Source organism: Corvus cornix, chromosome 1A (genome assembly GCF_000738735.6).
Source record: "Corvus cornix cornix isolate S_Up_H32 chromosome 1A, ASM73873v5, whole genome shotgun sequence".
Lineage (NCBI taxonomy): Eukaryota > Metazoa > Chordata > Aves > Passeriformes > Corvidae > Corvus > Corvus cornix.
Window position 1 is genome coordinate 32,686,965 of NC_047057.1, and position 25,759 is coordinate 32,712,723.

The window sequence follows — 25,759 nt, forward strand, 5'->3', positions numbered from 1 at the left end:
GGCCATCCCTGCTGGGCCACTCAATAGCTGTTCCTGTGGGTGCAACACTGACCTACTGCTCTTGAGGCTCAGGCAGAGCCCAAGCAAGTAAGGAGTGCTTGGCCTCTGCTGCATCCACCTGGGCAGGGCCGGCTTACATCTCTGGGAATCTGAAAACAGGACTTCTGGCTACCAAAGGTTTCAGCCAACTAAGTTAGCTTAGTGCCAGCACTTCTGGAAGCAACCACAGAGCTCACCAGAAGCCCAGGACCAGCCATGCTGCGTGACATCCTGCTTTCTGCAAGATGAGGGGTTGTAGGCACTGGGCCAAAAAACAGGACTTGAGGAATGAAGTACAGCACACCGCTGATTTTCTCAAGCAAAGATTAGTCATGAGAAGACTGGGACGCAGTGCAAAGGCAGCAGCAGGCTGACCTGAAGCACATACACAAAGAATACTCAGATATATGGTATCAAAGAACTACCACCAGAATGATCACAAATGTCTCAAAAGGCTCCTGTATGAAGAAGACAGGACCAGAGCAATGATTAACTGCATGAGTGCCATAAAATTACTTTCTGCTATAGTGCAAATATTTTTTTTTAAGTGGATTAGATAAACACTAGGTGTTAGCATTCAAACCGATACCAGGAGCTTCCATTACTTTTAGGTCATTAAAGCCTGAATATTACGTGCATTATGCATATGTTGCAGTCCTTCATAGCACAATACAAAATACATTCGTTTTCATTCCCTGCACTGTCTTTATGCAAAGGGAGGAGAAATGGAAAAATGTCTTATTCAAGAAAAACCTGAATACCACATGCAAAAGAAAACAGCTTACAAGACATAAATATAAAATATCTAAGACTTCTTAGAATACATTTGCTGTCAAAATCACACTGCAGGCAAAGGATACTAAATTAAATATTCTGCCTGTATCCTCATGGACTCAAGCAAGTGATGAGGTCCATGAAATTTGCTACAAAATAAGCTTCAACACTGCTATTCTAAGCAATCTGAATGGCACTGGGAATATCAAATCTCAGTACCTGTTTTAAAAATGTTTAAATATGTCTGGAAGCAATGCCTTTCAGTATGCTATCATAAATATCTTTACATCTTGCATTTAAAGCAGTCATTTATACATGACCTTCAATGTACATTAGCACATTAAGTCTTGCTTAGCTAAATTGGTGTAGAGGAAAAGCTGGCGGATGGGGGGGGTATCACCCAGTTCAGCAAGTGTCTATTTGTTTTCCAGTTCTTATAGCAAAGACACTGATCAATCTTTCCAGTACTGAAGTTAGTAATGAATTTTTTTTTTTCCAGTTACTGAGTTTCTGGTCACCTTTACTTACTCCACAGATACATTCCCTCCCCTTGCTTAATTATACAGGTTTTCATTTCTGGCCTAGCCAGTTTTATATTATAGATACAGAACCACGGAATGGTTGGGGCTGACAGGGATCTTAAAGACCATCTACTTTCAATTGAGCCCCTGCCATGGCTGGAGACACATTCCACTAGACCAGGTTGCTCCAAGCTGCATCCAACCTGGCCAGGGGTGGGGCAACCATAGCTTCTCTGGGCAGCCTGTTCCAGCATCTCACCATGTTTGTAGGAAAGAATTTCTTCCACATATCTAATCTTTCAGTTTGAACCCAACAGTCCCCCCATTACCTCAGTTGTAATTTAAAATGTAAACTCCAAAAAGCATCAAGTAAGAAACTGTGCCGTGAGTCTTCATGGATCTGACAAATCTATAAATATTCATTCATCCCACACACTCACACTCCCCACACTTTGTTTTTGGTACCAGCACACCTCAACTCTGCAGCACTATTTCATTTTGATTGTATGTCACCTCTCTTCACCTTCACCTGTCTTCATCCAAGCCACTTCCTACGGCCTGAATTTTCTGCTCCCCATGTTGTATTAATTTAAGGCTGAGATCTTACAAGGAGAGCCACAGGGACAGGACTCTGAGACAGCCCCACAAGTTTCTCCAGCACCCAATTCTATCATTTGCCTGCAAGTCTCTCCCATTCCCTCCCTTCCCACACCACGATGGCAATGGTTATGGCTCCCTTTGGTTCTTCATCAACTGAAATATCCAGAAATTCTTACAAGTCATAAGGCTCCTGTGATTGCTTCCCCAAGACCCTCTGAAGAAAAAACTGCAGCAAACCACCTTCTCCTGCACAGAAATATGACTTAGCATCCCTTCCCTTCCCTTCTGAAACACCATTTGCCAAGGACAATGACAGGAGAGTGATGTGAGCTACCAGGTCTGCTGAACAGTCACCTCCTTTTCCTCTTCCCACAAAAACCACTGGGAACAGCCTCTAGCCCCTTCAGCAACTGGTAAAAGCTGCTGATCTGCTCCGAAGGGCAGATTTCCTTTCCACCTCTTCCAACTCCTCCCTTGCAACTCAGAAACAAACGTGTCTATACCACACACCTTCTTCCTCCAGTTTTCTGTCCCCTTTCCCACACATACTATGACAGGGAAATACTGCACAGGCAGATAGATTTTGTACAACACTTTATTTACACTGCTGAAGACCGGGAACCAGTTCTGGCAACAGTTTCTTTTGTGTTACTCAGGCTGAGGAAGTAAAAATTACATGTTATTACAAGGTCACTGTCCCACAGAAGGAAGCACACCAACTCTCTGAATACTGTCATTTGCAACTTTGTCCTGTTAAAATGGAATTCGAGCTGCAAAGGGTAACACTCTTACAAAAAACAGGTGCCCTCCAGCTGCTGGTATATTTGCAACCCCTGTTATTTTCCAGTGGCAAAGAGCACACTGAGCTTTTGCAAGTGGTTCTGCAGTCAGACCAAGACCTCAGGTGAAAGGCAGTAGCACAGATACTCGCAACAGACTAATACATAGTTAGAGCAAAGCATGGAAGGCTCCAGTTGGCACAAAGTGGAAGTCAGAGCTTGTATTTCAAGAACAGAATGTGCTTATATGATTGTAAAAAATTAGCATTTGCAGAGAGGCAAGACAAGTTACCACAACCTTCTGTGGGAGAGAAAGGGAATCATTAAAAGACACATTCGCAAAGGTATCTTTCATAGTTCAATCTTAACAGAAACCAACATTTTGACTTAAACTCCCTTTTAAAACAAACCTGATGATGTTATACATTACAGTGTCAACTAATGACCTTGCTTTACTACACTTATATATACATCCGTTCCCCTGAACCCCCGTGCAAGTGCGTGCACAACTGCATAGCTAACAGTCAGAAGAATCCTGCAATGTAAGGCTAGAGGCACAGCCAATTTGACTCCCTTATTGTATTTGGAAACCCTGATTTCCAAATTAAAGCACTTTCAGGGTAACTAGAAAATATACTTTTTCCAACCCTGCAGCCTAAAAGTGGTGAAAGAATGAGGTAAACATACTGCATAGGCTATATATTTAAATCCAAATCCCCAAAGTGTTTTGGCTTAATTATGAAATTATTTAAAACTGAACAGAGAGAAAAAAAAATAATAAAAATCTGAAAACAAATCTAGGTTGACATTAACTGCAAATTAGACAATAAATCATTTAGAAAGGGCATTTCCTACTGCCTTTTTTTTCTTATTTTTTAAGTCAGCCAGAAAAAAGCACAAATTGAAAAGAGCCTTGGTGCTTTTTCCATGGAGCTGTTCCTTCTAGAACACCTGCTCACATTCAGCTTGTCTGCTTCAGTTAGTCTGAGCCAGGACTGGGCTGACACTGTCACAGCACTCCAGTGAATACCAGCCTTTCAAGACATGCTGCAGCTTTTCTTGCCCAGCCCAAGTCCTGGAGCAATGACCAAGCTTTACAACACAGGGCCTTTAGAAAAGACACCAGTGCTTAACAGAGTGTCAGAGAGCTCAATAAGCATTTTAAACCATTTGAAAACTAAATTATAATTAACAATAATCACTGTTCTGATTCTCATATTTTTATTTAAAATGTGTCTTTGCAGGTCCACTTTTTTTAATATTCCCTTGCATCAGTGTTTAGTTCCCAGAAATCATTCCTGTCAGGCAATACAGTTTTCTGAAAAGATAGTATCTTCCATCCTCACCACATTTTCAATAAACTCTGTAGAAGACAGTCAATGATCAGACTAAGATAAAGTGCATATATTCCTTTCTGATACAGGCAACAAAATTGTGGACTGAAAAATTAATCATACTGAAAACCACACCAAAAAAACCCACAGTGGCCCTTCAGCACCCCCCGATGAAGTTTCCCCACTGCGTACTGCCCAAAAATACTTTTCTTCAAGTGTCTGTTAGCTTAAAAAAAAAAAAGGAACTTACAACATTTTAAAAAATGGTTCCTTTTCAATTAGACTCTGAGAAACTACAGCTCCCTCAAGGCTGGCATACTGCCTTGACAACTTGTAAGCAGTTTGTATTTCACCCTTTGGATCCAGGTTTCAAGCTTGCAAAAGCTTTGGAGTTCTTAAGGGAATGTGAAATTTCATTGAGAAAAGAGATAAAATGATAGTCCCTTTCTGACTTCTTGGACTCAAAAATAACTACAATGGTAAAGTGAGGTTCAGGGCGAGTCAGAAAGTAGGTGCTTTGGACTTTGTCATCGTAGAAGTGAACAACCTTCTCCAAACTGTTGAGGTCAGAGGTTCTATCAGTCATAATCATGATCACATTGGGCCAGTGCATAACAGGCCTGTCACTGGGCAGGGACACCACTGCAGGATACTGATCCACTCCTTTTGGGGCTTCCCTGTATGAATGGGGGTGATGATAACCATGTCCCTGAAAACTCTCTGATCCACGATTGTCAAAAATTAAGGAAACATTGACAGCATCATACTTCCGGATGAAACTGGAAATTTTCCCAAAGTAATCAGGATTTGTTTTAGCAGTCAAAGTTTTCATTTCAGATGCTGTTGTCTGTCGACTAAGGGCCTCGTGAAAGTAAAAGCTAAACTTGGCAAGGAGAATGTTTTTGAGCTTCATCAGCCACAGGAAGAGGTGTGGAGGTTGCACAGCCTTCTGAGACTGCCCTCCAAACAGGTGCTTCTTGGTCTCCCGCTGTTTCTCAAAAATTTGGCCCCAAGTCTGTAGCTTTGTGTGAGCACTGTGCAAGTTGACCAGGGATGGAAGGAACTTCCACTCTGAGATCTGAGCCTGAGCCTTTAAGAGGTGTGCAAGCACATCTACCTCCAGCTGGAAACTGCTTTCAAGAGGACTGAGGATTGGATGATGAAATCTAGAAAACATAACATTAGTCAAGACATGAGAACTGCTGTACACAATGGTGAAATCATCAGATAGTATTTGGCAGTTAACAGACAAAATATCAAATATCAAAGCAGAGCAAAGTGTAAACAAACAATAATATTCCTTATTTAAATAACAGTTCTGTCTACATAATTACGGTAAATATTTTCATGAACTGCTTCACATCTCAGAAAAAACACCACCTGCCAGACATTTCTCTATCAAAGTAAGGGAGTTGTATTTCATCAGTTCAAGAACAATCACTGTTTATCTTAATCCATGAACTACTATATAACACCATTTCTTTTTAAATTCAGGTGATCCTGTTCCAATTTAAAATGTCTTCCGGCAGTAATATATGTCTTGATGGTTTTGGAATAGCAGTAAGATAATAAGTTAAATCAAAGAATTATGTTATGAATCTCTTGTTCATATAGGGAAGCTATGAGGAAGTCAAGCCGAACTTGGTTTTGCTTTTTTAGTAAATCACAATAAAATTGCCAAGAAAAAATAGTCACTGGAACCATAACCAACTCTTTATCTTCTCACTTTTTTCCCCAGACATTTAGAAAAAATAATACAGATGCAGTCTACCTCTCTTCCCATGATACTCATATTATTTGCAAACATCATCAATAATAACATACTTAATTGGAACCATAAAACTGTAATGTAAAATTTCTAACTTTAGAAAAAATGAGCCTTCAGCAAATACAGAAGTGGCCTTTTTAGTAAATGTGTTCCCTCATTGGCATTTAGGACTCTTAAAGAGGTCTCTAATAAAGAACAATGAAAAGTTCAAGGACAAGACTTGATGAGGTTTCCATTTAAGTAAAGACAGATTTATCTTCTCACTTCAGAAAAATATCTTGGGTCTTGTTATTGGTTTAAAACAATAAAGTTTACACAGAATTTTTCCAACATTTAACAGCTCATCTTCAGCCAAAACTAAAGCAAAGTCATTATTCCCATCAGCTTCCAGGACACAACAAATAACATCTGTTTTGGAAATAGCTGGTTCAAAACCAAAACAACTTCATTTTGTTGTGGACCAGAAGAGAGAATGAAAATTTCAGGCTTTTCATCCCCTCTCCCTTCATGACTTTTTCTTTGACTTTTCCTCAAGTTCTTGTTGAAACATTAACTCCTTGGCTTGTGAAAAATGTCTGCCAATTTTATCACTATCTGTAACCATCTCTTTTTTTTAGAAGCCACAATTTGTATCTTGCAGGGATTTGTTATTAAGATGCAAGTCCAAATTGGGCTGAGAAGTCCAGAGCATATTTACATTCCTTTGAACAAACAAGAGTCAACTAAAAATAATTTCTAACAGTCATTAAATATCTCCAATGGTTTTGGCATTCACCAAAAACAGTTTTGCTGCTGTGTATTTTAAGACAGTACAAAAAGCATTATGCAACATTATTTGTTGCAGACAGTCCCATCAAATGACACACAGCACAGTGGTTTAAACACATTTGCAGTCAGACCAAGAAAGTTTTCTCCAATCTTAAAAGCAATTTAAAAATCCTTACTAAGGCAGCACTGCCAAAGTCTCCTAGATTAACGTTCTGATGTACAGCTTCCCACTTCTACTTTGCTTCATGGCTTTCTTAATGTTTCATTGTCCAGCAGGATTTGCTAAACTGTTTTAATCCAAAAATACACACCTTAGCCACAGCTGAGAAGCTTGATATGATTGCAGAGTAAACTGACAAGTTATGTACTACGTGTATCTGCTGTAATTGAGTTTTATAACGTAGAAGCATCCAACTGAGCTGTGTCACGTAAAACAGACAAGTTTTTACAATATTTCATAAGCCAGAGTGTTAAAGTTTAAAAACACGTTGGAAAATTGATTTTTTCCTCCTAACCATTCTTGAAAGCAGAGGGATGGTAGTTATGTTTTGCAGACTGTGAAGAAGCCACATTTTCTTTTTCCTTCCACAGATCACACATTCATGCACATATTACCCAATGCTGACTAGATAAAAAACATTAAACACTTAAAAAAAATTTTATCAAAATAGGTGTTATAGTTACTTATTCATTTTATACTAAGCTTTTAAATGATCCTGCTTCTGATGCTGCTTTAATTATTGAAGATCCCACCCAAACCAACAGTTAAAAATTTCAGGAGAAGTTACTTCTCCAGATGTATTCTAGAGAAAAATGGAAAGGAAAATATCTAGTATTGGCCATGTACAAGTCAGCAATAAGTAGTAATAAAATCATAACAAAATAGCTTTTCAGATGGCATTTCAGATACAAACAATATGTCTTGTTAACAGTCAATTCTGCTGTTCCTTCACCAGCAAACAGGTATTTCCTCTACATTATCTGACCAGCTATTTTCACATATAAAGGAAAGAAACCAAGGCCAGAACCTATCTAAAAAACACACATCCTGTCTGGCCTTAGCACAGCTGGCTGAAATAATTGCACAAATCCTCAGCTACAAGTGAGGAGCATACTGACAGAGGGAAGAGGCTGTGTAAGGATGCATTTATTTGATGTTTCACCTGTAAAGCAGAAATGCCTTGCAGCCAGTACATATCAACATAACACACCCCAGAAACTGATCTGAGCTATGAAGAAACTAAAAGGAAGGACTAAAGGAATATATCATTTTACCCACTGTTTCAGAAATATTCTGTAGGCCACTGGGGAGAAGCACACTGCAGGTACTGAATTAGCTCTGACAGCATCTTAGATTGTCTCCATCTTAAAGATTGCTTGTTAACCCAAAGCATGATCATCAGTATTTTTTCCAGGGAGACATTACTTATTTTTTAAAAAATGTTATAATACATATAGTTACATAATATATATTATATAAACATATTATATAACATATAATGCCTTAGAAGTACAAATGTATCAGTGAAATTTATTTAAATAGCATAGTAAAACATTTTGTATGCACGTATAGTCTCCAATCACTTCATCAAAGTACAAATTTCAGTTTTCAGATTTTTTAACAGTTCTGTTGATTTAGCACATGCTCAGAACAGATGGCAGTGGTTACTGTACAACAGAAATCAACTTCTCAAAAAAACACCCAAACAAAAAAATGCCAACAAAAAACCATCCAAACCCCTAAACTTACTTCCCTTTACTCCATAATGTTTATCACATCAAGGAAAATATATCTAAGTTTCAGGTTTTTATTGGACTAACAGCCCTGATATTTTAAGTGGTCACAAGCCAAGAATTGCAAAACATCATTAGTAAGATCATATAGACTAGTTTTGATTTTCAGGTTGCAAAATTATGTAGCAATTTGCCAAAGTTATCCCTAAAAATATAAGGGAATCAGCTGCAGTGCTTCAATTTGAAATACGAGAAAGCAGCACTGAATTATTTTGATTTTTCCTAGGTGAACACTTTAAAAATCATAACTGAAAAAAGTAAGACCTGTGAATATTTTCCCCAAAAGTCTTCTTAAACACTATTTCACTAACAAAGATTTTAAAAAATGCAACCACATCTGACAGTTAACTTCCTACAATGGCTACCTTTTTTGGTTTAAAATGAACAGGTAGAATTTGAGTGTGTTGACAAGCATTCAAAAACTCTCTTTTAAACTGCCATCATTTTCAAGGCATATAAGTTAGATGTGAAATACCCCTCCTACCCTCACCTATAAACCTCCTGGGATTTTTTAACAGGAACTATTAAATCTTAACTTCAAGCAACCATATTGGCAGAGACCAAAGGCTCAGAGGTGCTCCTCCTAGTGGCTCCAAGACCCCTCAAGAGAAGTGGTAACAGAGCACCCTAAAGCCCTCCCAGGTAGGCCAGAGAGTTGTGATGTAGCTTTTAGATCTAAGCAAACATATATTCTAGCCTAAAAAGTAAAACTGTCACACAAGTATTTGCTTTATTTATGTCACTTTTACTGAAGTCCACATGAAATTAAGGCTTGTTTCTGCTCCCCTACCAAAGAAAAAGTGCAAGAAGCCTTGCATCTTATAAAAGGAAAATCACTCTTCCTCTCTTCTTAAAATGAACATGCTGAGCTTTAATTAAGGCATAGGGAGGAAGGCTCCTAGTACACCATGAGCAGACTCCCTTTATTATTTTTCTTCTTTTGAAGAAACTTCATGCATCTGATGCTGCTGGCCAACACAGACTTCACACATGAATTCGTGAAGGGACTGTGCTGTTCAGCAGTCAAAGGACAGCAAAGTCTTTAGGTTTGCTTTGAACGTCAACATCAGGTATTACAGATCCTGTGTCTGAGTACATACTGCCAGCAAAGAAGCACTGACCTTGAACTGTATTTCTTTAAGATGGATTCCAAAATGTTTACCAGTTCCTCAGAGTTAATGAACTTTTGGGTGCTGAGCGTGTACATTTTTTCATAGAAGTCAGCAATTTCCATCCGAGCCTGAACAAAAAAACAGAGCTGTTCAGACAGGTGAGAAAGCAGCTCTTCCAAGTGAGGAGCTGTTCCTCCTAGTGCATTGTGACCCGTCGCCACCACCTTCTTCAGCTCATTATGCAGAGATGTGTAGATGGTTCGGATGGAGTCCTTTCGGCTGAAGAATGACTGACCACCTGTTCAGATAAATATGGAGGTATTACCAAAATCCAGGGACAGCAAAGATAGACAGCAATACTGGAAAATTCTTGTACTTGTGATTATATATCTAGTTGTTTGTAAGTATGGTTTAATTACAGTACTTCTTTTAACAAAGAAACAAAATTCAGTGTTTTATTCTGCAAGTAACTGAATTACAGAGCATATGCTCAGAAGAACTTCATATAATTTCATGCAAGCTACACTTGTCCCACTTCATGTCTCAGCAGCCAATGGCTGCTTCAAAACAACAACTCCTTCACAGCTGCCTCAGTTACGACATGACTTTTAAGAAACCCAGGGTTCAGTTAAATTTACTACTATGATATATGACCTAGAAATACTGTTATCTATGTAAGTCAGAAGAATTAAGTCATCATGACTTGACTGATCAAATCTTAATAGCCTCCACTCCTATTAATAACTCCAGATCTTTTCCAGAGAATTCCCTTAACAATCCCTCTTCAATCGTGAAGCACTTAAATTCACGAAGCAACCTTTAAATGGGAACCATGTGACATCTGTGCGTACAAATCAAATGTTTCTTAATGTCCCTATCCAATCTCACTATAAACTAGAATTCAAAGGGAAAACAATCACGCTTTATCCCAGTGAGACCACAGTGCAGATTAATCCATAACTAAAACCCGAAGGGAGGGAGGGAGAACAAGAAGTCATCTGTGCCCCATTCTACCTGCTCAACACTATGAGGAATTTAAAAAAGAAAAGAAGACAGGAGCAAAAGGTCAAAATAAAAGATATTTAACTTTGACATTATGGAAAGGCTGTACAAATGTACTAGCCTTATTTCATAGTTTCTATTTGCAGAAGACCTAATGTGCCATTCTGGCACTCAACAGCTGCAGCGGAGCAAAGACCACAGGGATTGAGTCTGAATCTTTTAAAGATTCCAAATTTAGGTTCCACTTTGAAACCACTTATAAATTTTGTAATGGTGGATAGCTCTTTCCACATTCCTTTTACACACACAGTGTTCAAAGGTGACCACTGACATTTGAGGTAGAAAGGTAGAGAATCGGCTATCATAGTGAAACAGCTCCCATTGTACGACATGAATAGCCCCCTGGACACGGGCAAGAGAAAGAATAACCTATTGTAGTTGTTCATAAAGTAAATAAATAAACAAACAAAACTTTGCCCTTTCTGTTGTCACCTTTATCCTTTCTGCAAGCACCAAATTCACCCTTTAAAGTCAGCCTTATAGACAGAGTTTTGGCTGTAAAGATCTTATAAATAGTTCCAAGTCACCACTTAAACAACAAAGCCGGATTTTCTTGATGGTTTAATGAGCTATGCATCAGACTCATATCCTTTGATCCATTTCCCATGCCCATCTGCAGTTCAAAAAGAAAATAAGCAGCTTTGCCCAAAGGGTAACGTCATGGAAGCTTGTTCTGTGCCAGTTTGGGATTTTTCTGTTCACTTACTGACAAAACACAAAGCAGCTGAGATCGTGGCCAAAGCTTTCTGAGATCCTGCAGTATCTGCATAGATAACAACTCCTAGGACGCTATCTCCAGCCCCGAGTACTTACACATCCACACCTCTAATATAAGGTGAAAAAGCTTTAACGCTTTGGTTACCCCAGTAAGCTCATCTTTACCGATATCTAAGCCAGAGCATCTCAACACAGAAACACCTCTGCCTAAATCTGGGGAAGGGCGGGTAGGTACCCTGCCCGCCAACGAAGAGATTCATCGACTGGCACAACAGCCAGTGTGCCACCTGCACGGCACCTGTCCTCTCGTTCATTCTTTAAGGGTAGCACAAATGGCACAGCCGATTTCTCAGCGGGCCCACGGACACTCACTAACCCAGCACTCGTCTTTCAGGCGCACATGCACGCACCCGCCGAGGCAGGGCCCCCAGGGACCTCGAGTACGCAGCACCGTGCAAACACCGGCTGCCAGGTGACCTCCCAGCCGCCCGCTCCGCACCCGCGGAGCCCAGCGCGGGGCAGGCCCCCAGCCTGAGGCCGGCGCGGCGCGGGTTGGGAGAGCCGGTCCCTCCCTCCCCGGAGCGGTACCTAGCTTCTGTCCCAGGAAGGTCATGCTGTGATAGGCCTTCTCGGCCGCCGCCAGGTGCGCCAGCCCGGCCAGCAGCGCCAGCCAGCTGGACCCCGCGCTCTTGTTGGCCTCCCGCTCCTTCTCCACATTGTCCTTGGCCTTGTCGTAGGAGAAAATGCCTAAGTGGGAAAAGAAGGTCTCCAGCACGGCCTGCTCCACCGGCACCGGCGCTCCCAGCGGGATCGACTCCCCCATCCCGCCCGGCGCCTCCGCAGCGGCCGCGACTTCCGCGTCCGGCGCCCGCCCGCCCGCGCGAGGGAACACGTGACCCGCGGGGCGGGGAGCGGCCTGCTCGGGGTCACGTGACGGGCCGGGGCTCGCGCTGCTGGCGGGCGGGCAGCGGAAGGGCCCGGGAGCGCCGGGCCGTGGGACCGCCCGCCCACACCGCGCGTTCGGGTGCGCCGGCCGCTCGCCTCCGCCCTGCGTTTCATGCTGCAAGCTTAAAGCTGAAACCCACTTTCCTGCTGAGTTGTTCTTTCCGTTAAAAAAAGTTCTAAAATCCAAAGTCTGAGACCGTTATTCTCATCTGACTCCCACTGGACCTTCCAGCTACTTTGGGTTTAGTTTCTCCCTCCCTTGCGACTGGGAGATTGTGGATTGCCCACTTTCATCCCATTTTCTTCAGTTCATATTTCAGACAGAAGAGCTGCCTGAACTGATTCTCCGTGGAGGCGATGAGGAGCACAAGGCTGAGCCACAGGGCCAGGCAGTAGAAGGGAAGCTCGCTGTGGCAGCACTGGCTGGTCCCAGTTCCGCAGAACTACCCGCCCTTGCACTGATGCAGCTCCCCTCCAGGTTGAGTTGCAGCTCTCCAGCTAACCCAGAAGGAACACACTCCTAGTTTCCTCTCTGCACAGTATTTCCCTGCACTCTTAACAGCACCTGCAGCTGCTTTTAGGCTGACATTTGGACAAAACACAGCATCAGCTCTTCAACACTACTATGACCTGTGTACTAATTTAAGTAGCTGCCTGCCTCTTGTTCCGGAAACACCATCACTGAAAATGGGCATCAGATGCAAGCACCAGCTTTAGGTATGAAGCAGCCTTTTAAATAAACCCTAACTACACAGTGTCTGCAAGCTTCTTACTGTAAACAAAGTAGCCTGAGGATTTGGGCTTGGATATAAAAATTGTCATCATTTTCATTCACTAGTCTAATAAAAGGATAAATCTGCCAAGCCCTTCATCACTTTTCTAAACACAGGCACCTCTGTATGCATACTTGTGAGCTTATTAAGTACAGTGTGCAACATCCCTGAAAAGATTCAGTTTAGAAATAAAATTTTGGATTTAAATGCTTAAAATTTGAAGCAGCTTAACTGAATTTATGAGGTCTTTATTCCTACAGCTGACAAGTCCGAGTTCTGCGTGCACCAGAAGCTGCCTTCTTCCTGAATTCAACTGTTCACTTTGTGTGCCAAAAGAACAAAATGGATGTAGGATTTTACAGCTGCTCGACAACAGACTTCTCTGACCTGGAAAGTTGGTTATTAAAATTTGATTTATTGATGGGATATTTTGGTAATTTAAGTCAGCACCTGAAACACTCACCTGTTCAAGGCAATCACAGCTGTAAATAGTAGGCTGCCAATGGTTTACAGAAAATAAAAGAGTAAGAAGGGGGACTCCTAGACAATCAGAACACCGTCTCCAAAAGACAACTGGGAGTGAAAGGTTCCAGTAAGACCTTTATTGCAACACAGAGTTGACAACACGTTTTTGTATTTAATAGAAAGTATTTGGTCTCTTGGTAGTGAAACGTGGTTTGTGCTGACGACGCAGAACTCTGTGTGGCAGCGGGAACTTGATCTTAGAATCCTGCAAGAAAAGTGTTTCTATGTTAATTGAGGTATTAGATAAACAACAGAAAACAGTTTGCAATAAATAGCCAAGTTGCATTCAGTAACTAACTTATGCTTAGAAAAGTAATCCATCCACAAATTAATATATACTTCAGAGGACTTAACAAACACCTTAATTCTGCATTCTTTTTTTCAAAGTAATGCCAGTAAGAGGCATGTTTTCTGCACCATAACATGCATTTGCTTTATGGTGACTTTCTTCCAAATACTTCTAGCAGTAGAAGCTTTGATCATAATATACCATAAACATATGCACCCAAGTTTGGTTCCTGCCATATTTCTGGCTGCAAAGCAAACCTATACCACACAAGAGGGATCCCCTCTTGAGTCCAGCATTAGACCAGGACCCACTGGCCACTGCAGTGTTGGCTCACTTACATGGAACTGCTTGACTGCTGGTCTGCGGCACTTGCTGGCAGCAATTTCCTCAACCTTCATGATCTGAATAGAGTGAGCACGGGCACGATGACGGGCTCCCATATCACGGTCTGGAACAACAGAACTCATTAAAAATAAATTTCATGACATTTTCAGTTTAAGAATCTGACAGCCTTTTGTTTAAGAAATGTTCATAGTGCCATCTACAACTTTTAAAATTTCTGATCAGCTGTAATTAAAATCACAGTTTCTAATATATTGAAGTGATGGCAAAAATATCACAAAACCAACAAGCAGCAGCAAATTCTTCCTGTAAGTTCTAAGTAAGCTCCTCAACAGGAAGTGCTATCTTACTTTTCTTGTCCAATTTCAAGTACACACAGACATGAGATACCTAGGACTACTTAATCTCTTCCAAGAGAAAAAAATCCTGTGATTCAGAATGAACACTGAAATACAATTACTGGAAAGACACATGAACTCCAAAACAATTTCCCTTCCAGCAGGAAGGTGCAAGTAAAGGTATGACCTGAGGTTATCTTTACTTTTATTGAAATTGACCAGCAATAGAACCATGAATTGATGTTCATCCCACATAATCAGACTTTCAGAATAGGAGGAAGCATCTGTACCTGGGCTACCTGAAAATTCCTCGATTCAGCAGTGCAAATCACTGGCTTCAAATCACATCCATTGCTAGTTCCATAAGGTATGTCTGCTGAAATACTACAGTGTTCCCCATGAAGATCTAACACACCCATTAAAAACTTACCTGTCACGACTATTCTCAAATATAAAAGTATCAATCATTATACCATGAAAAATAAGGTTCCTGGGTCTCTTAAGCAATCTTTCGGTATGTTAATTAACAGGGATTATCATACGTTAATGTAGAACCTTAAATTTCACTTTCAACAGCACTTCAGCTTTTGAAAGGCGACAAGATACATTTAATATTTGCACACATGACAAGAATATCATTATTAAGAACAATATTCTTTGGGTTTTTATGTGCAATCTGTAGTGCTTCTAACACCTTGGAGTCAAATATCAACAGCATCAACTATACAAATAGTCTATCCCTCAAGTACTTCACAAAACAGACTGAAATCAGGACAAACATTAATTCTCCCTGAAATGAGACAATGAGATCTTGGAGTAACAATTGGGTTTTTTTCCTATTAAAAAAAAAATTTCCTGATTTTTTTTTAACTTGTTCTCCAAAGGACAGATGCTAGTATGTTCCACATGATCTCTGAAATACTCTCTTCACAAGACTTGGGAAGATGACTACCTTAAATCAACACAGTGCAGGAAATACAGCACCTAAAAAGTCATTAAATTTTCAGTTTGTATAGCAAAACTCATTACTACAATTGTAGAAAGACACACCAAAAAGAAGTGGGAATACTTTCCAGTCAGAGAAACTGTATAAAGAGAGGTAACAAGTCAGATACCACATGGGTAACAGATAAACATCTATGGAATATCTGGCAACTTCCTCCTTTAGTTTTTCCAAGTGTTTCAGCTATTTTACCATGGATTAAGTCAGCATGCTTTACGCCTAGTTTGAGATTTAATCTTCTGCTTATATTTTATAACTCAACAGTTACATATACTCACAGCACTGAGTGACAGCACCCGCAGTGGTCAAATCTCTGTACTCCCTGTACATGTTGTGGGTTCCACTACGAGAATCATAGCGCAACCAAATACCAAAATTTTTTACCCGCAGAGGGGACTTCTCATACACCTGGAATTACACAAGAACATGGTAGTAGTTAGAGATGATGTACTATCACCATTTTACAATTTTAGTAAGTATTTCAGAGCTCTAACAAAACCACTGTTTTAAGTCTTACTGTCAAAAAACAACTCCTTCCCCTTACCAACATAGCTGGATTTAAGTTTTGGTAATTCAGAGTGGAAAACTATAGTAATTCAAAGAAAAATACAAGATTTCAGCTCTAAAGAGTGTTCTTTAAGTATCAAGATACAGGAGCGTAAGCATATAAACATCCACTTTCCCAGGGTTATGGATATCCAGATGCTTGTTAAAAGGTATATGGCACAATGAACGAAGTCTAAGAACAAGAGAGCAACACTGAGCGAAACATAGCTCATAATTCTGAAGCAGTAAATAAGTTTCTATTTAGTTTACAGGACAGGTACCACTACATTCAAAAATCAAACTTGTCACTCCTTTTCACAGCAACTGGAAGATGAATGGCTTTCAACCTCACACCCAATAACTGTGATTCCTATAAAATCCTTCCACATAAACCTGCTGGAATTCCATAAGACCCTCCCACGTTTTTAGGTTTTTAATCCTTCACCTGGCCACAGTACACAATCTCTCCAGAAGACTTCTTCATCTTCTTCAGCTGAGAAACAAAGTACCAGAACCGGGACTTGGCGACGACATGGTTCGGAGCGAAGATCCGCATGCGGTACAGAGGAGGCGTCGTACATTTCGGCGTGGGCAGGCAGCGCCCGACCACCTTGTACTCCCGCAGCTAGAGGAACACGAAACACAGGCGGCCTGTAGAATGAGCGAGCCGCGGAGCCACCATCGCGCCCACCCCGCGCCGAACCCGCCGCAGGTTCCGCGGCTCCAGAAACGAACAGCGCGACGAGAGGAACTCAATCCAGAAGCGGAGAGAGCCCCTTGCGCCGGGCGGGTCGATCTCCCCGTGGATCTCCCCGCGATGCCGCCCGCCAATCTGGACCCACACCAGGCCGGAGCGGCGCCGCCGCCATGTTGGCCCCATGGCACCTCACGAGCCAGGCGGCGCCGTTCGGGCACGCATGGGCCGCTCTCGAGCGCTACAACGCACCATCGCCACCCTGCCGACGGCCACGTCGGCCCCACTCCCGGCCCCGGCTGCGCTCGCCGGGCCCCGGCCCCTACTCACGGTGCCCGAAGCCTTCATGGCGCTCCTCCGCCGCGGCCCGCAGGAAAGGAAAGGGATGGCCGCGTGCTCCGCCGCCTCACGTCAGTCACCCGGCCCCGCCCCCGGCGGCCCGTGCGGCGATTGGCTGCGAGCAGCGCACGATTGGAGGAGGCTGCTGTCAGTCTCCGCGCGCGGCCTGGCTTCCGGGCTGGCGGCGGCGCGTGGCCCGGCCCGGCCGGCGCCCGTCCTGCCCCGTGCTCTGCCCGCAGCCCCGCCCCGGCCCCGGCCCCGGCCCCCGCCCCCGCCCCCTGTTCCCATCGCCGACGCTGCGGGCCTGCATGGTCCCGATAGGAGAGCTGGGTGTGCGTGACTCCGTCTCCCGCCAGCCCTGCTGGCGTTGGCGCGGAGGACGTGGCAGGGAGGCTCCAGGCGGAGGCACCGCATTCCCCTCGGGGCAGTAGCCGGGAGCGGAGGGCTGTCGGGGGAACCTCTCTCGCCCGTCGTCCCCTGGGAGAGTCGCTGACTACCGTGAGGTTGCTCCTGCGGATCGCCCCCACGCACTCAGTTCCATGGGATCCCTCTGTTTTGCGGCTGGGCCCGCCGGGCCATCGCTCCCCGGTGCACCGTGAGCGGGCAGCGGCTCTGCTGGCAGGACAAGCAAGTGTCTCTCGAGCTTTGGGCGCCTCACGCCATTGAGAGCTGCGCTGTCGTAGCCACGGGACAGGAGTGGGTTTTGTCTTGAAAGATAGTGCAACTGCAGCGCGGCTGGGACGGGTTTGTAATGCAGTTGTTCGCGTTTAGGTCGGTTTTAAGTCTGGCCCGACGGCCACGCGGGCGTGTGATGACGCAAATCCCCGTACACGGCGCTGCGTTGCGGAGCCCTGTGCGCAGGAGCCCAGTGCCACATGTGCAGACATAACTAGATCGCTCCTCACGGACAAGCCCCCGCCAGCGCGGGCCCTGCCCTGTGCGCGTCCCCAAGCAGGTCGCTGCGGCCGCTACTGCGGAGCTCGCACCAGCGGCCCAGCCCCGCCCCGCCAACATAGCATGATTTCCACATGCTGGAGGCAGTTCGGGGACGGGCTGGGACAGCCGCAGTTTATTCCGCCGGTGCTGTCGGTTTTACAGCGGTGTCGGCCTTACCGAGGTGGGGGGTGGGACTACGGCTCCCAGGTTGCCCCGCGGCCGGGGCACATCCCGGCGTGCCCCGCGGCCGGCCGGCTTGGCGAAGAGGGGCGGTTCTGTTTCTCCCCCTCCTTCTCCTCCTCCCGCCGCCAGCCGAGGCGGCGCGGTCGGCTCCGCTCTGCTCCGCTCCCTGTGCTCGTGGCGGCTGCGGAGCCGTTGGGGTGGGCGGGAGCACTGACGGCGGGGATGGAGCACTGACCGGGAAGGTACCGGCGGGGGGGCGCGGGCAGGATGCGACACGCGGTGCGGCTGACTCAGCCCGGGGGGGAAGGGGCAGTGTGGGCTGAGCTGGCGGTGCCCGCGGGCTCCTGCGAGTTCCCCCGGCCGGTTTCCTCAGCCTGGGGCCGCCTCCCCAGCAGCCGAGGGGCTCCGGGGAAGAGGGGGAGGCACCTCCGTGTCCGCCTGGCCCCGCTGCTGGGGGACAGCGGGGGCCGCAGCCGGCCGGGCCCCGCCGGTCCCGCCATGTGGGTGCCACGAAAAATATCTGTTTTTCTCTGTAATACACGCTGCAGTCTGTGGTGAGGTTCTGTTTGCGGGAGCTGCCGCCTCGGTGGCTGTCCATCCGCTGTGGTTCCGGTGGGGGAAGGAAGAAATCGTAGGACGCCAGCGTGAGGGGAGGGAGGGACCTCCCCGCACCTCCATATTCCGCTGGTCCCGGCGTGGTCGGAGCGGTGGGTCCCCGCCGCGGGTGGGAGGGCTGGGTCGCTCCCAGAGGCCTGGGACGGCGTTGGAGAGGTTTAAGGACAAGCGGGCAGCTACGCCGCCGAGCTGGACGCGGGGGGGCTGTGAATTCCCGACGCCTGCCCCGGCTGCGCTGCGGAGCGGCGTTGGCTCTTCCCAGCCACAGGAGACCGGGCTCTGACCGAGTCTGGGTCGGGGGCAAGGAGGCCTTACTCCTTACGGGGAATTCCTGCCAGTAAAACTGTGCCTAATCTTACTTTCAGAAAGAAAAACTTCTCTAGTCCAGTTGAAAAGTTGTCGAAGTAGGAGTAAGTTACACAGCTGTTGGCTTTAACCGCGTGTTGGGTCAGTGTAAAGGGTCTAGAGCCCAGAGGCTGTAAATGTGCCCAAGGTTTGCAGCAAGCAAAACCGCAAAAAAGATGGTAGAAGATGAATTTTAATGTCTTTGTTTTATTAGAGAGACAACTTGAGGAAATTCAAATGAGGCACGCCACTGGCTCCCCCTGTGCTATCACATCTTGTAAATACTTAAAATGACTGCTGCACATGAAGCTTTCTTTAATTGCACATTGTTCCCGTGGTTAGCATCTGTAGTTAAAATGCCCTGAATGCTTTCATTCTTTCACTATTAGGGTATATCTGGATCGAAGTTACACACTTTGACAACATTTGTATTGTTAATTGGGCAGTCTTCCCCACTTGAAGTGGGTTGACTTTTTTTTTCCTCCTCCTCTTCACTATGAAAACAATCTTTACTATTAAATGCATTTTTAAGTATTTAGTAGGGGAAAGGGAATAAAGATGAGACATACCTGTATGACTTCACTGGTAAGGAGCTGCATCCTCCTAATTACTGTAAGATGAGTTTGCCACCCGACATGGTGTACTGCTTAACAACAACAAAAAAATCTCTTAAGTAAATAAGACAATACTTTCTGCACATCTGCATATTAACTATTGATGTTATCAATTGGTTTTATAAATAAAACTTGGTTTAATGACATACTTGATGCTATAGCTAAGTGTATTTTGCAATGCATTTTGTGAATTATTAGTACTATTGAAATCACAGTTCAGTTTTGCTTTTGAAGTGTAACTGGCTGGTTAAATAGATTCGTGGTAGAAAAGCTACCTGCTTAAGTAAAACCATGAGGCATGAAAAGCTATTTTATTAGCTTTTGCAAGAGGCTTATTCAAATATTTCATCTCATTGATTGTCTTTTAAAGTTGGCTAGTCAAGATGAAACTGAGCAAAGGCTATATGATAGAAGTTGAAGTTTTAAATACACTCATGAGGCATTTAGAAAATGAGTAGAACTGACTGGCATTGCTGTTAGCAATGACAAGTGGAGAGAATACATGTTTGAGTCATATTATTTTTAATAGCAAAATTTGTCACCTAGGTATAAATCATCTGCCAAAAAGATAGTAATGTGCTGATATCAGCAGGCAAATATGCGAAAAAAATGCTTCTGTATATTAAATAGTTGTGTAACTATGGACCAGACTCTAATCAAAAGATGCTATTAAAAAAAAATCATTTTCCCTAGAGCATTTTATTATTTTTTTTAATCTGGCTCTTCTGGATACTGATTATGCAGAAAACAGGTTGGGGGCTGGGAATGCAGAGGGAGAAGACTCAGCACAGCAAGTTTAATCCCTAAAGATTCTGCCCCTGAGGGGGATCACTGTGACTAAGGCAGTCTGTGAGGCTTCTTTTGCCACGAGTCATCGCTTTGTTCCAGACTTTCTGGTTTCTATACTGCCGAAACCTGCAAATTTTTTTGTATGAACTCAGTTTTACTTATTAAATTGCTTTTCATTATCCACTTTGGCATAGTGTATTCTGTCTTGACTCTTCTGTAAAAGTCTCTAACCACATTAAATTCTGGGCTCTCCTTTTCAGTTCTGCTTGCTGTTGCTTGTCACTGTGCCACCTTTCTTCCCGTGGGGGAGGGTGAACAGTAGAGCATGCATGAGATGCAATACTAAGAAATTCGAAGTTCTACCCATGGGTATGTAGGCAGCTTCAAACCACAGCTCCTTTGTATTTCATCTCTTCCTCTTGTCTCTTCCTTTCCTCTACCTCCTACATACTTATGTAACAAGGCCTGATTTCAGCCTAATTAACTATGTTACCATGGGGGGGAGGTGGGGCTGAGATGTGAAGGATAGATGGATTTTTGTCCCCTCTTGTTGTTTAACAGCATCCTAGTATTTGACAGAGAAGTTTTAATTTTTTTTTAATTCTCTGTGTTTTGCTAGTGCATTGTGGAACAACCTATAGAGGCAAGCCATCTTTAGAACAGTTGTCTAGCTCACTTGTTAATTTTACACTGAATTTCCTAAATAAAAATCATTGCTAGTAAATCAGCACCCATCAGTAGGAACAGAAAGCTTTTGTTAACAACTCAGTATGGTGTATTTTGTGGTTAATTTCTAAGATGCTTGTATGTGCTTGCCTTAGAAGAAAGACCTCCTAATGACTTTGCCCCCACCATGGGAAATACTTTGTAAGTGGGTTTATGAAGCATCTTAACTATATTGGAGTTTAGTAGTGGTTTTTTGTTGGTTTGGTTCTTTTTTCAGTTTTGTGGCGGGGGGAAACAGCCTGTGGTTTTTCACTGAAGGAGTAGATTTATGCGTATGTCATATCTTGCTGAAACTCCTGTGTGCTTGAAATTCAAGCCTTTCAGTTGAATACATAATGCCATCTTTCTGTTAACTAAGTTTTCAAGAGAACTGAAATATATAAAGACTTTAAAATTTCCTTATTCAGTACAAAATATAGTACTGTGAGAAGTTGATTAAAGGATTTAGAATTCTGATAGCTGTATCAGAAGTGTGTGCATTCATGTTTAGTTGGAGTACATAGTTTGAGGTTTGTGGGCCAACTTGTGTCATTGTTGCTGTCCTGGTTTTAATTTTTCTAGTTCTGCTGAGCAAATAAACTTTCTTTATTTGCAGATGATTGTATTTTCTCCTCTAGAAGAAGTGGGCAAAGCAGTTAGGAACAGGAAACAACGAGTATAGCAATAGAGATGGATGAACAAGCCCTTTTAGGGCTAAACCCAAATGCTGATGCAGACTTCAGACAAAGAGTATGTAATTAATTCCTTTTCTCTCTAATAACTGGAGGTGGTATTGCAGTGCAAAATTCTCATGTCTTCATGGGCTGAGGGGGTTTGGTGGGTTTATTTTGTAAGCCAATGCATAGGGTTTGTGGTGGCAAGTACGAAACAAAGCCATGTTGCAAACTTGTAGGCTGAGGGTTGTGTATTATCAGTTCTGTTGCATTTCAGTTTAATTGCACTTAACATGCATAGAATTTATTTTTCTGGACTCTGACTATTTAAGTTTTTTCAATTCTTTGTAGCTGTTGCTCAACTCCTTACATAGGTTCTCATGGAATGAAAATCAGCCACAGAAAACAATTTGCTTGAAATTGGCCTGTTGATTCTTAGATAATTTTTTTAACTATAATTTTAATGGATTACCTAGCTTTAGTGTCTTTTTAATGCAATGTGTGGGTTTAATTGTAGTGAAGCTTGTGTTACTTTAGGTTAAGAAAGTAATCATGGTATGTGGGTAACATTTACTGCGTAAGAGATGCTCTTATGAAAAGAAATTGTTATTTATATAACTATTTATTGAGTAATGATCTCCGCTTACTGATTACCATGTTGATTTAACTGTCTACAAAGTAACTTCTAGTAAAATCTTTCAGTAACAAGGATGTTAATACCATGGTTTTATGTTTGTAAAACAAATCCTAGAATGTTTAAAACAGTTACAAATGTGGTTTGATTTGCTAAGCAGCCTGTGAAATATGTTGGTTCTGGGTATTTGTCCTTTTTAAAAGGATGGATATAGCTAATCTTTAGTGATCTGTTAATAGAATATCACTAAAACTGGAAGCTTTTATATTTATTGACCTTTTAACTATGCAGTCTGCCCAGTTTTGAAATATTTCATAGCAGAAGGGGACCTGCCTTTTCCACTATCATGTAAGATGTAACATAAGGGAAGTATCAAACCATTTCTAGTAAAGCAATATATTAAGGATAAAAAAATCACTAGTACTAACTACAGGAAGTGAATTCTTATTTTAGAACTTACTTCTGAATAATTACTTTGGGAGATGACTTTGGTGAATGGAAACCTTTATGTAAACTAATGCAAAAAGCAGCCCCTAAAAATGTCCAACAATCAAACCTCCACCTTGAAATACAGGCATTCATAGAATTGAAATAATGTTGTTAATCTAATCTCTGCTTCGAAACTTGCTTTACTGTTCTGTATTACAGGCCACACTGAGTCTTAAAGCAATTAAATCAAATTAACTGTTGTCAAAACTGTTTAGAAGTCCTGATAAGTAACTCGATTATCTAAAATTTGCTAGATGTTTTCTCAATTTCTGTAGAAGATTCATAAACTGACAGTTGTCCAGGTGGTCAGTGTTCGAGTGTTTTTTGAGTTTGGGGTGTTGAATACATGCAAAGTGGTGCAACAAAAATAGTGAGTTGTTTTCAGTGAAAAATCTAAATCACCACATCTTCAGAGTTTGTGGAAGGAATTTTAACTTGGATGTGAACTTCCACCTAAATGGAAAGGCCCTGAGCAAGCTGCTCTAGTCAACTATATCTCTGGAGGTTCCATCTAACCTCAACACTTCTGATTCTATGACTTCTGTATTCAAGTAACAAAAATCTTTGTATTGAATATGAAATGGGTACCTATGATATTAGCATTTGGAAAAAACCCACTCAGTGTTAAGGTGATTAGGGAGCCACTGAAATGTTTCCAAATAGTGTTGGTTTTTTGAAGAAGAGGTGTTTAAATATCAGGGCAAGTGTGAATGAGATGTATTGCTATGTGCTTTGCTCTTTTTTAAGCAAAACTTACCTCAATTTTTGCAGGCACTAGCCTACTTTGAGCAGCTCAAGATATCTCAGGATGCTTGGCAAGTCTGTGCAGAAGCATTAGCTCAGAGTATATACAGGTAATGTAACTGTAATTTCTTACTTTCTTATTTTTCTTATTTTTTAGTAATATATGTGGGTCTGATTTAGCAGTGCAGCATAATAGACAAAAAATTGTTGAAAGCTAATATGATCTTCATACTATTTTTAGTATCATAGTTGATCTCTGGCCTCTGTATAATGCCTTTCAAGGAAGAACAATGTATAAATTAAACTCCATGATAGTTTAGTAGCCTAAAGACTGCTGGTGTTTGAAATCCAGGGGAAAAGAAGCGCTAAAAGTTGCCCACTGTGAGATTATAGACTTTATATGCAGTAATCTCATAAGTAGTTCCTTGCCCCTGTTCTATGGAGTAGGCCATCCCATTTTTCAAGATGCAAAGAGTGTGTAACCGCCACTATTTTTGCACATAGTTATGTATTTGCATCAAAAATACTAGGTTGTCACTGTTTTACAGAATAATTCAAATTGGAAGGAAGTTGAGGGGTGCATATCTCCTGAATAACAGCAGTAGTTTATAGTGAATGCTTTTTTGTAAATGATTTATCAAATCTACTGACTCCAGGAGAATGTGTAGTAATTAAAACCACATAATATTAGAAATTATAATCTTTAAAATGTACATTATGGTTGTTGTAAGTTATAGATAATAAGATGAAAAAGTGGTGTGGATGATGGAGCATGTGGAATGTCTATTCTTAATCTATACCTCAATTTTTTACCTTTGGTTTTTAAGATGCAGTGTACAACTTGCACTTAGTGTAGTAGTGGGCCTTGAAGATACTATTGAAGCGTGACAGATTTTTGTGAGGGCGGGATACAGTAGGTATTGTAGTTTTGTTTCTTCAATACTGAAATCAAACCATAACAACTAGGTGGCTATAAAAAAAAAAGACTAGTATCAAACATAAATATTAGTGTAACAGTTGCTCATTTTGCTTTGATGTAACAGTAGCAGCAATTTTGGTTTTTTCTGGTGCCAGAGGGGCAATCTGGTTGTAATATTTGAGGATTTTTTTTCTTCACAGAAATGTGTACCATATTGCTTCCAGTAACAGAATTTTCTTTTCTAGTGATGATCACATCAAGTTCTTCTGCTTTCAAGTTCTGGAACATCAAGTTAAGTTCAAGTGAGTAATTTTTCTTGACACCGCCCATATACATCCATTTAATTTTCCCTTTTTATTCTGCTTGCAAATGAACTTATTATGGTATCTGTTGCTTAGTTGTGGTTGATGAGGTGTCTGTAGTCTGGTCCAGAGAGCTTTCTTGTATTTCTTTACCTTTTCCTTGGAGAGGTTTTGAGCAGCATGCTCTGCTCTCAACTAGTCTAAAACCTGGGTATGGCCCAGTGCAGAGCTAGTTAGCAAGGACTGCTTGAGACTTAGCTGTTCCTGTCTGGAGGTTCAAGCTTTACTCTCTACTCTCAATGATTTTTGCAACCCTCCACTGTACAGCGTCCTGGACTTCAGACAGAGCCCTCCCTATTCTATAACCATGGCAGAGAAGTTGAGAAAGTCTTTTCACTGACTGGTGGTTTCATAGAACCATAATTCTAGGGAAAAATACTTTCTAATAATATAAATTTCACTGCGCATAACTGTATTTTTATATCACTTTGGGCTCCTTTGGTCTGGAATTGAGCAACATGGAATCTTTGAATGTCATTGTGAATGCTTGTAGTACACCAAACGTGTGGGTCAGGAGTTTAGATCAGAGTAAGATGTATTTTTTTGGCTGATTTTTAGCTAGGTATGAGTGCAAATGTTAAAGACTTTATTTATCTAATTTTACTTCACTGTCCACTTTCCTCTGCTTGTTCCATTACTGTCACCTGCTTCTTGCAGTATGTTTTCTCTTGCTTTCCTGCTGCTTATT

The 25,759-nt window shown here is 42.4% G+C and overlaps 3 protein-coding genes and 1 non-coding gene across 11 annotated transcripts in view; 1 reads left to right on the forward strand and 3 right to left on the reverse strand.

The window, feature by feature from the left end:
• Positions 1–2,511: 2,511 nt before the first annotated feature.
• On the reverse strand, positions 2,512–12,146 carry KICS2 (KICSTOR subunit 2). 2 transcript variants are annotated; one of them, XM_039570898.1, is made up of 4 exons: positions 11,857–12,146; positions 9,714–9,787; positions 9,499–9,635; positions 2,512–5,213 (listed from the first exon to the last, which is right to left on the reverse strand). In XM_039570898.1, exons 1-4 carry the CDS (start codon positions 12,089–12,091, stop codon positions 4,397–4,399), a joined length of 1,263 nt encoding a protein of 420 aa, XP_039426832.1. In that variant the 5' UTR covers positions 12,092–12,146; the 3' UTR covers positions 2,512–4,396. The 2 variants fall into 2 exon arrangements, with proteins under 2 accessions (XP_039426832.1, XP_039426831.1); XM_039570897.1 differs by having other exon boundaries at positions 9,499–9,787.
• A 1,420-nt stretch (positions 12,147–13,566) lies between these two features.
• RPL18A (ribosomal protein L18a) lies at positions 13,567–17,157 on the reverse strand. The gene is made up of 5 exons (XM_039570899.1): positions 17,054–17,157; positions 16,475–16,654; positions 15,762–15,891; positions 14,139–14,248; positions 13,567–13,716 (listed from the first exon to the last, which is right to left on the reverse strand). Exons 1-5 carry the CDS (start codon positions 17,069–17,071, stop codon positions 13,624–13,626), a joined length of 531 nt encoding a protein of 176 aa, XP_039426833.1. The 5' UTR covers positions 17,072–17,157; the 3' UTR covers positions 13,567–13,623.
• LOC120412010 lies at positions 15,025–15,156 on the reverse strand. The gene has a single exon (XR_005604645.1). It is a non-coding gene; the product is annotated as a small nucleolar RNA SNORA68 (small nucleolar RNA).
• A 179-nt stretch (positions 17,158–17,336) lies between the features above and the next one.
• The window catches only part of XPOT (exportin for tRNA), a 28,724-nt gene continuing 20,301 nt past the window's right edge, over positions 17,337–25,759 (forward strand). The window contains exons 1-5 of one of the 7 annotated variants that reach the window (XM_039570822.1): positions 17,337–17,806; positions 20,805–20,913; positions 21,866–21,999; positions 23,818–23,900; positions 24,955–25,011. In XM_039570822.1, coding sequence (XP_039426756.1) covers positions 21,940–21,999; positions 23,818–23,900; positions 24,955–25,011 — 200 coding nt within the window. In that variant the 5' untranslated portion in view covers positions 17,337–17,806; positions 20,805–20,913; positions 21,866–21,939. Of the gene's footprint in view, positions 17,807–17,828; positions 18,424–18,500; positions 18,889–18,941; positions 20,914–21,865; positions 22,000–23,817; positions 23,901–24,954; positions 25,012–25,759 lie in introns of those variants that run through there. The other 6 variants (XM_039570816.1, XM_039570820.1, XM_039570819.1 and 3 more) reach the window with 6 other exon arrangements.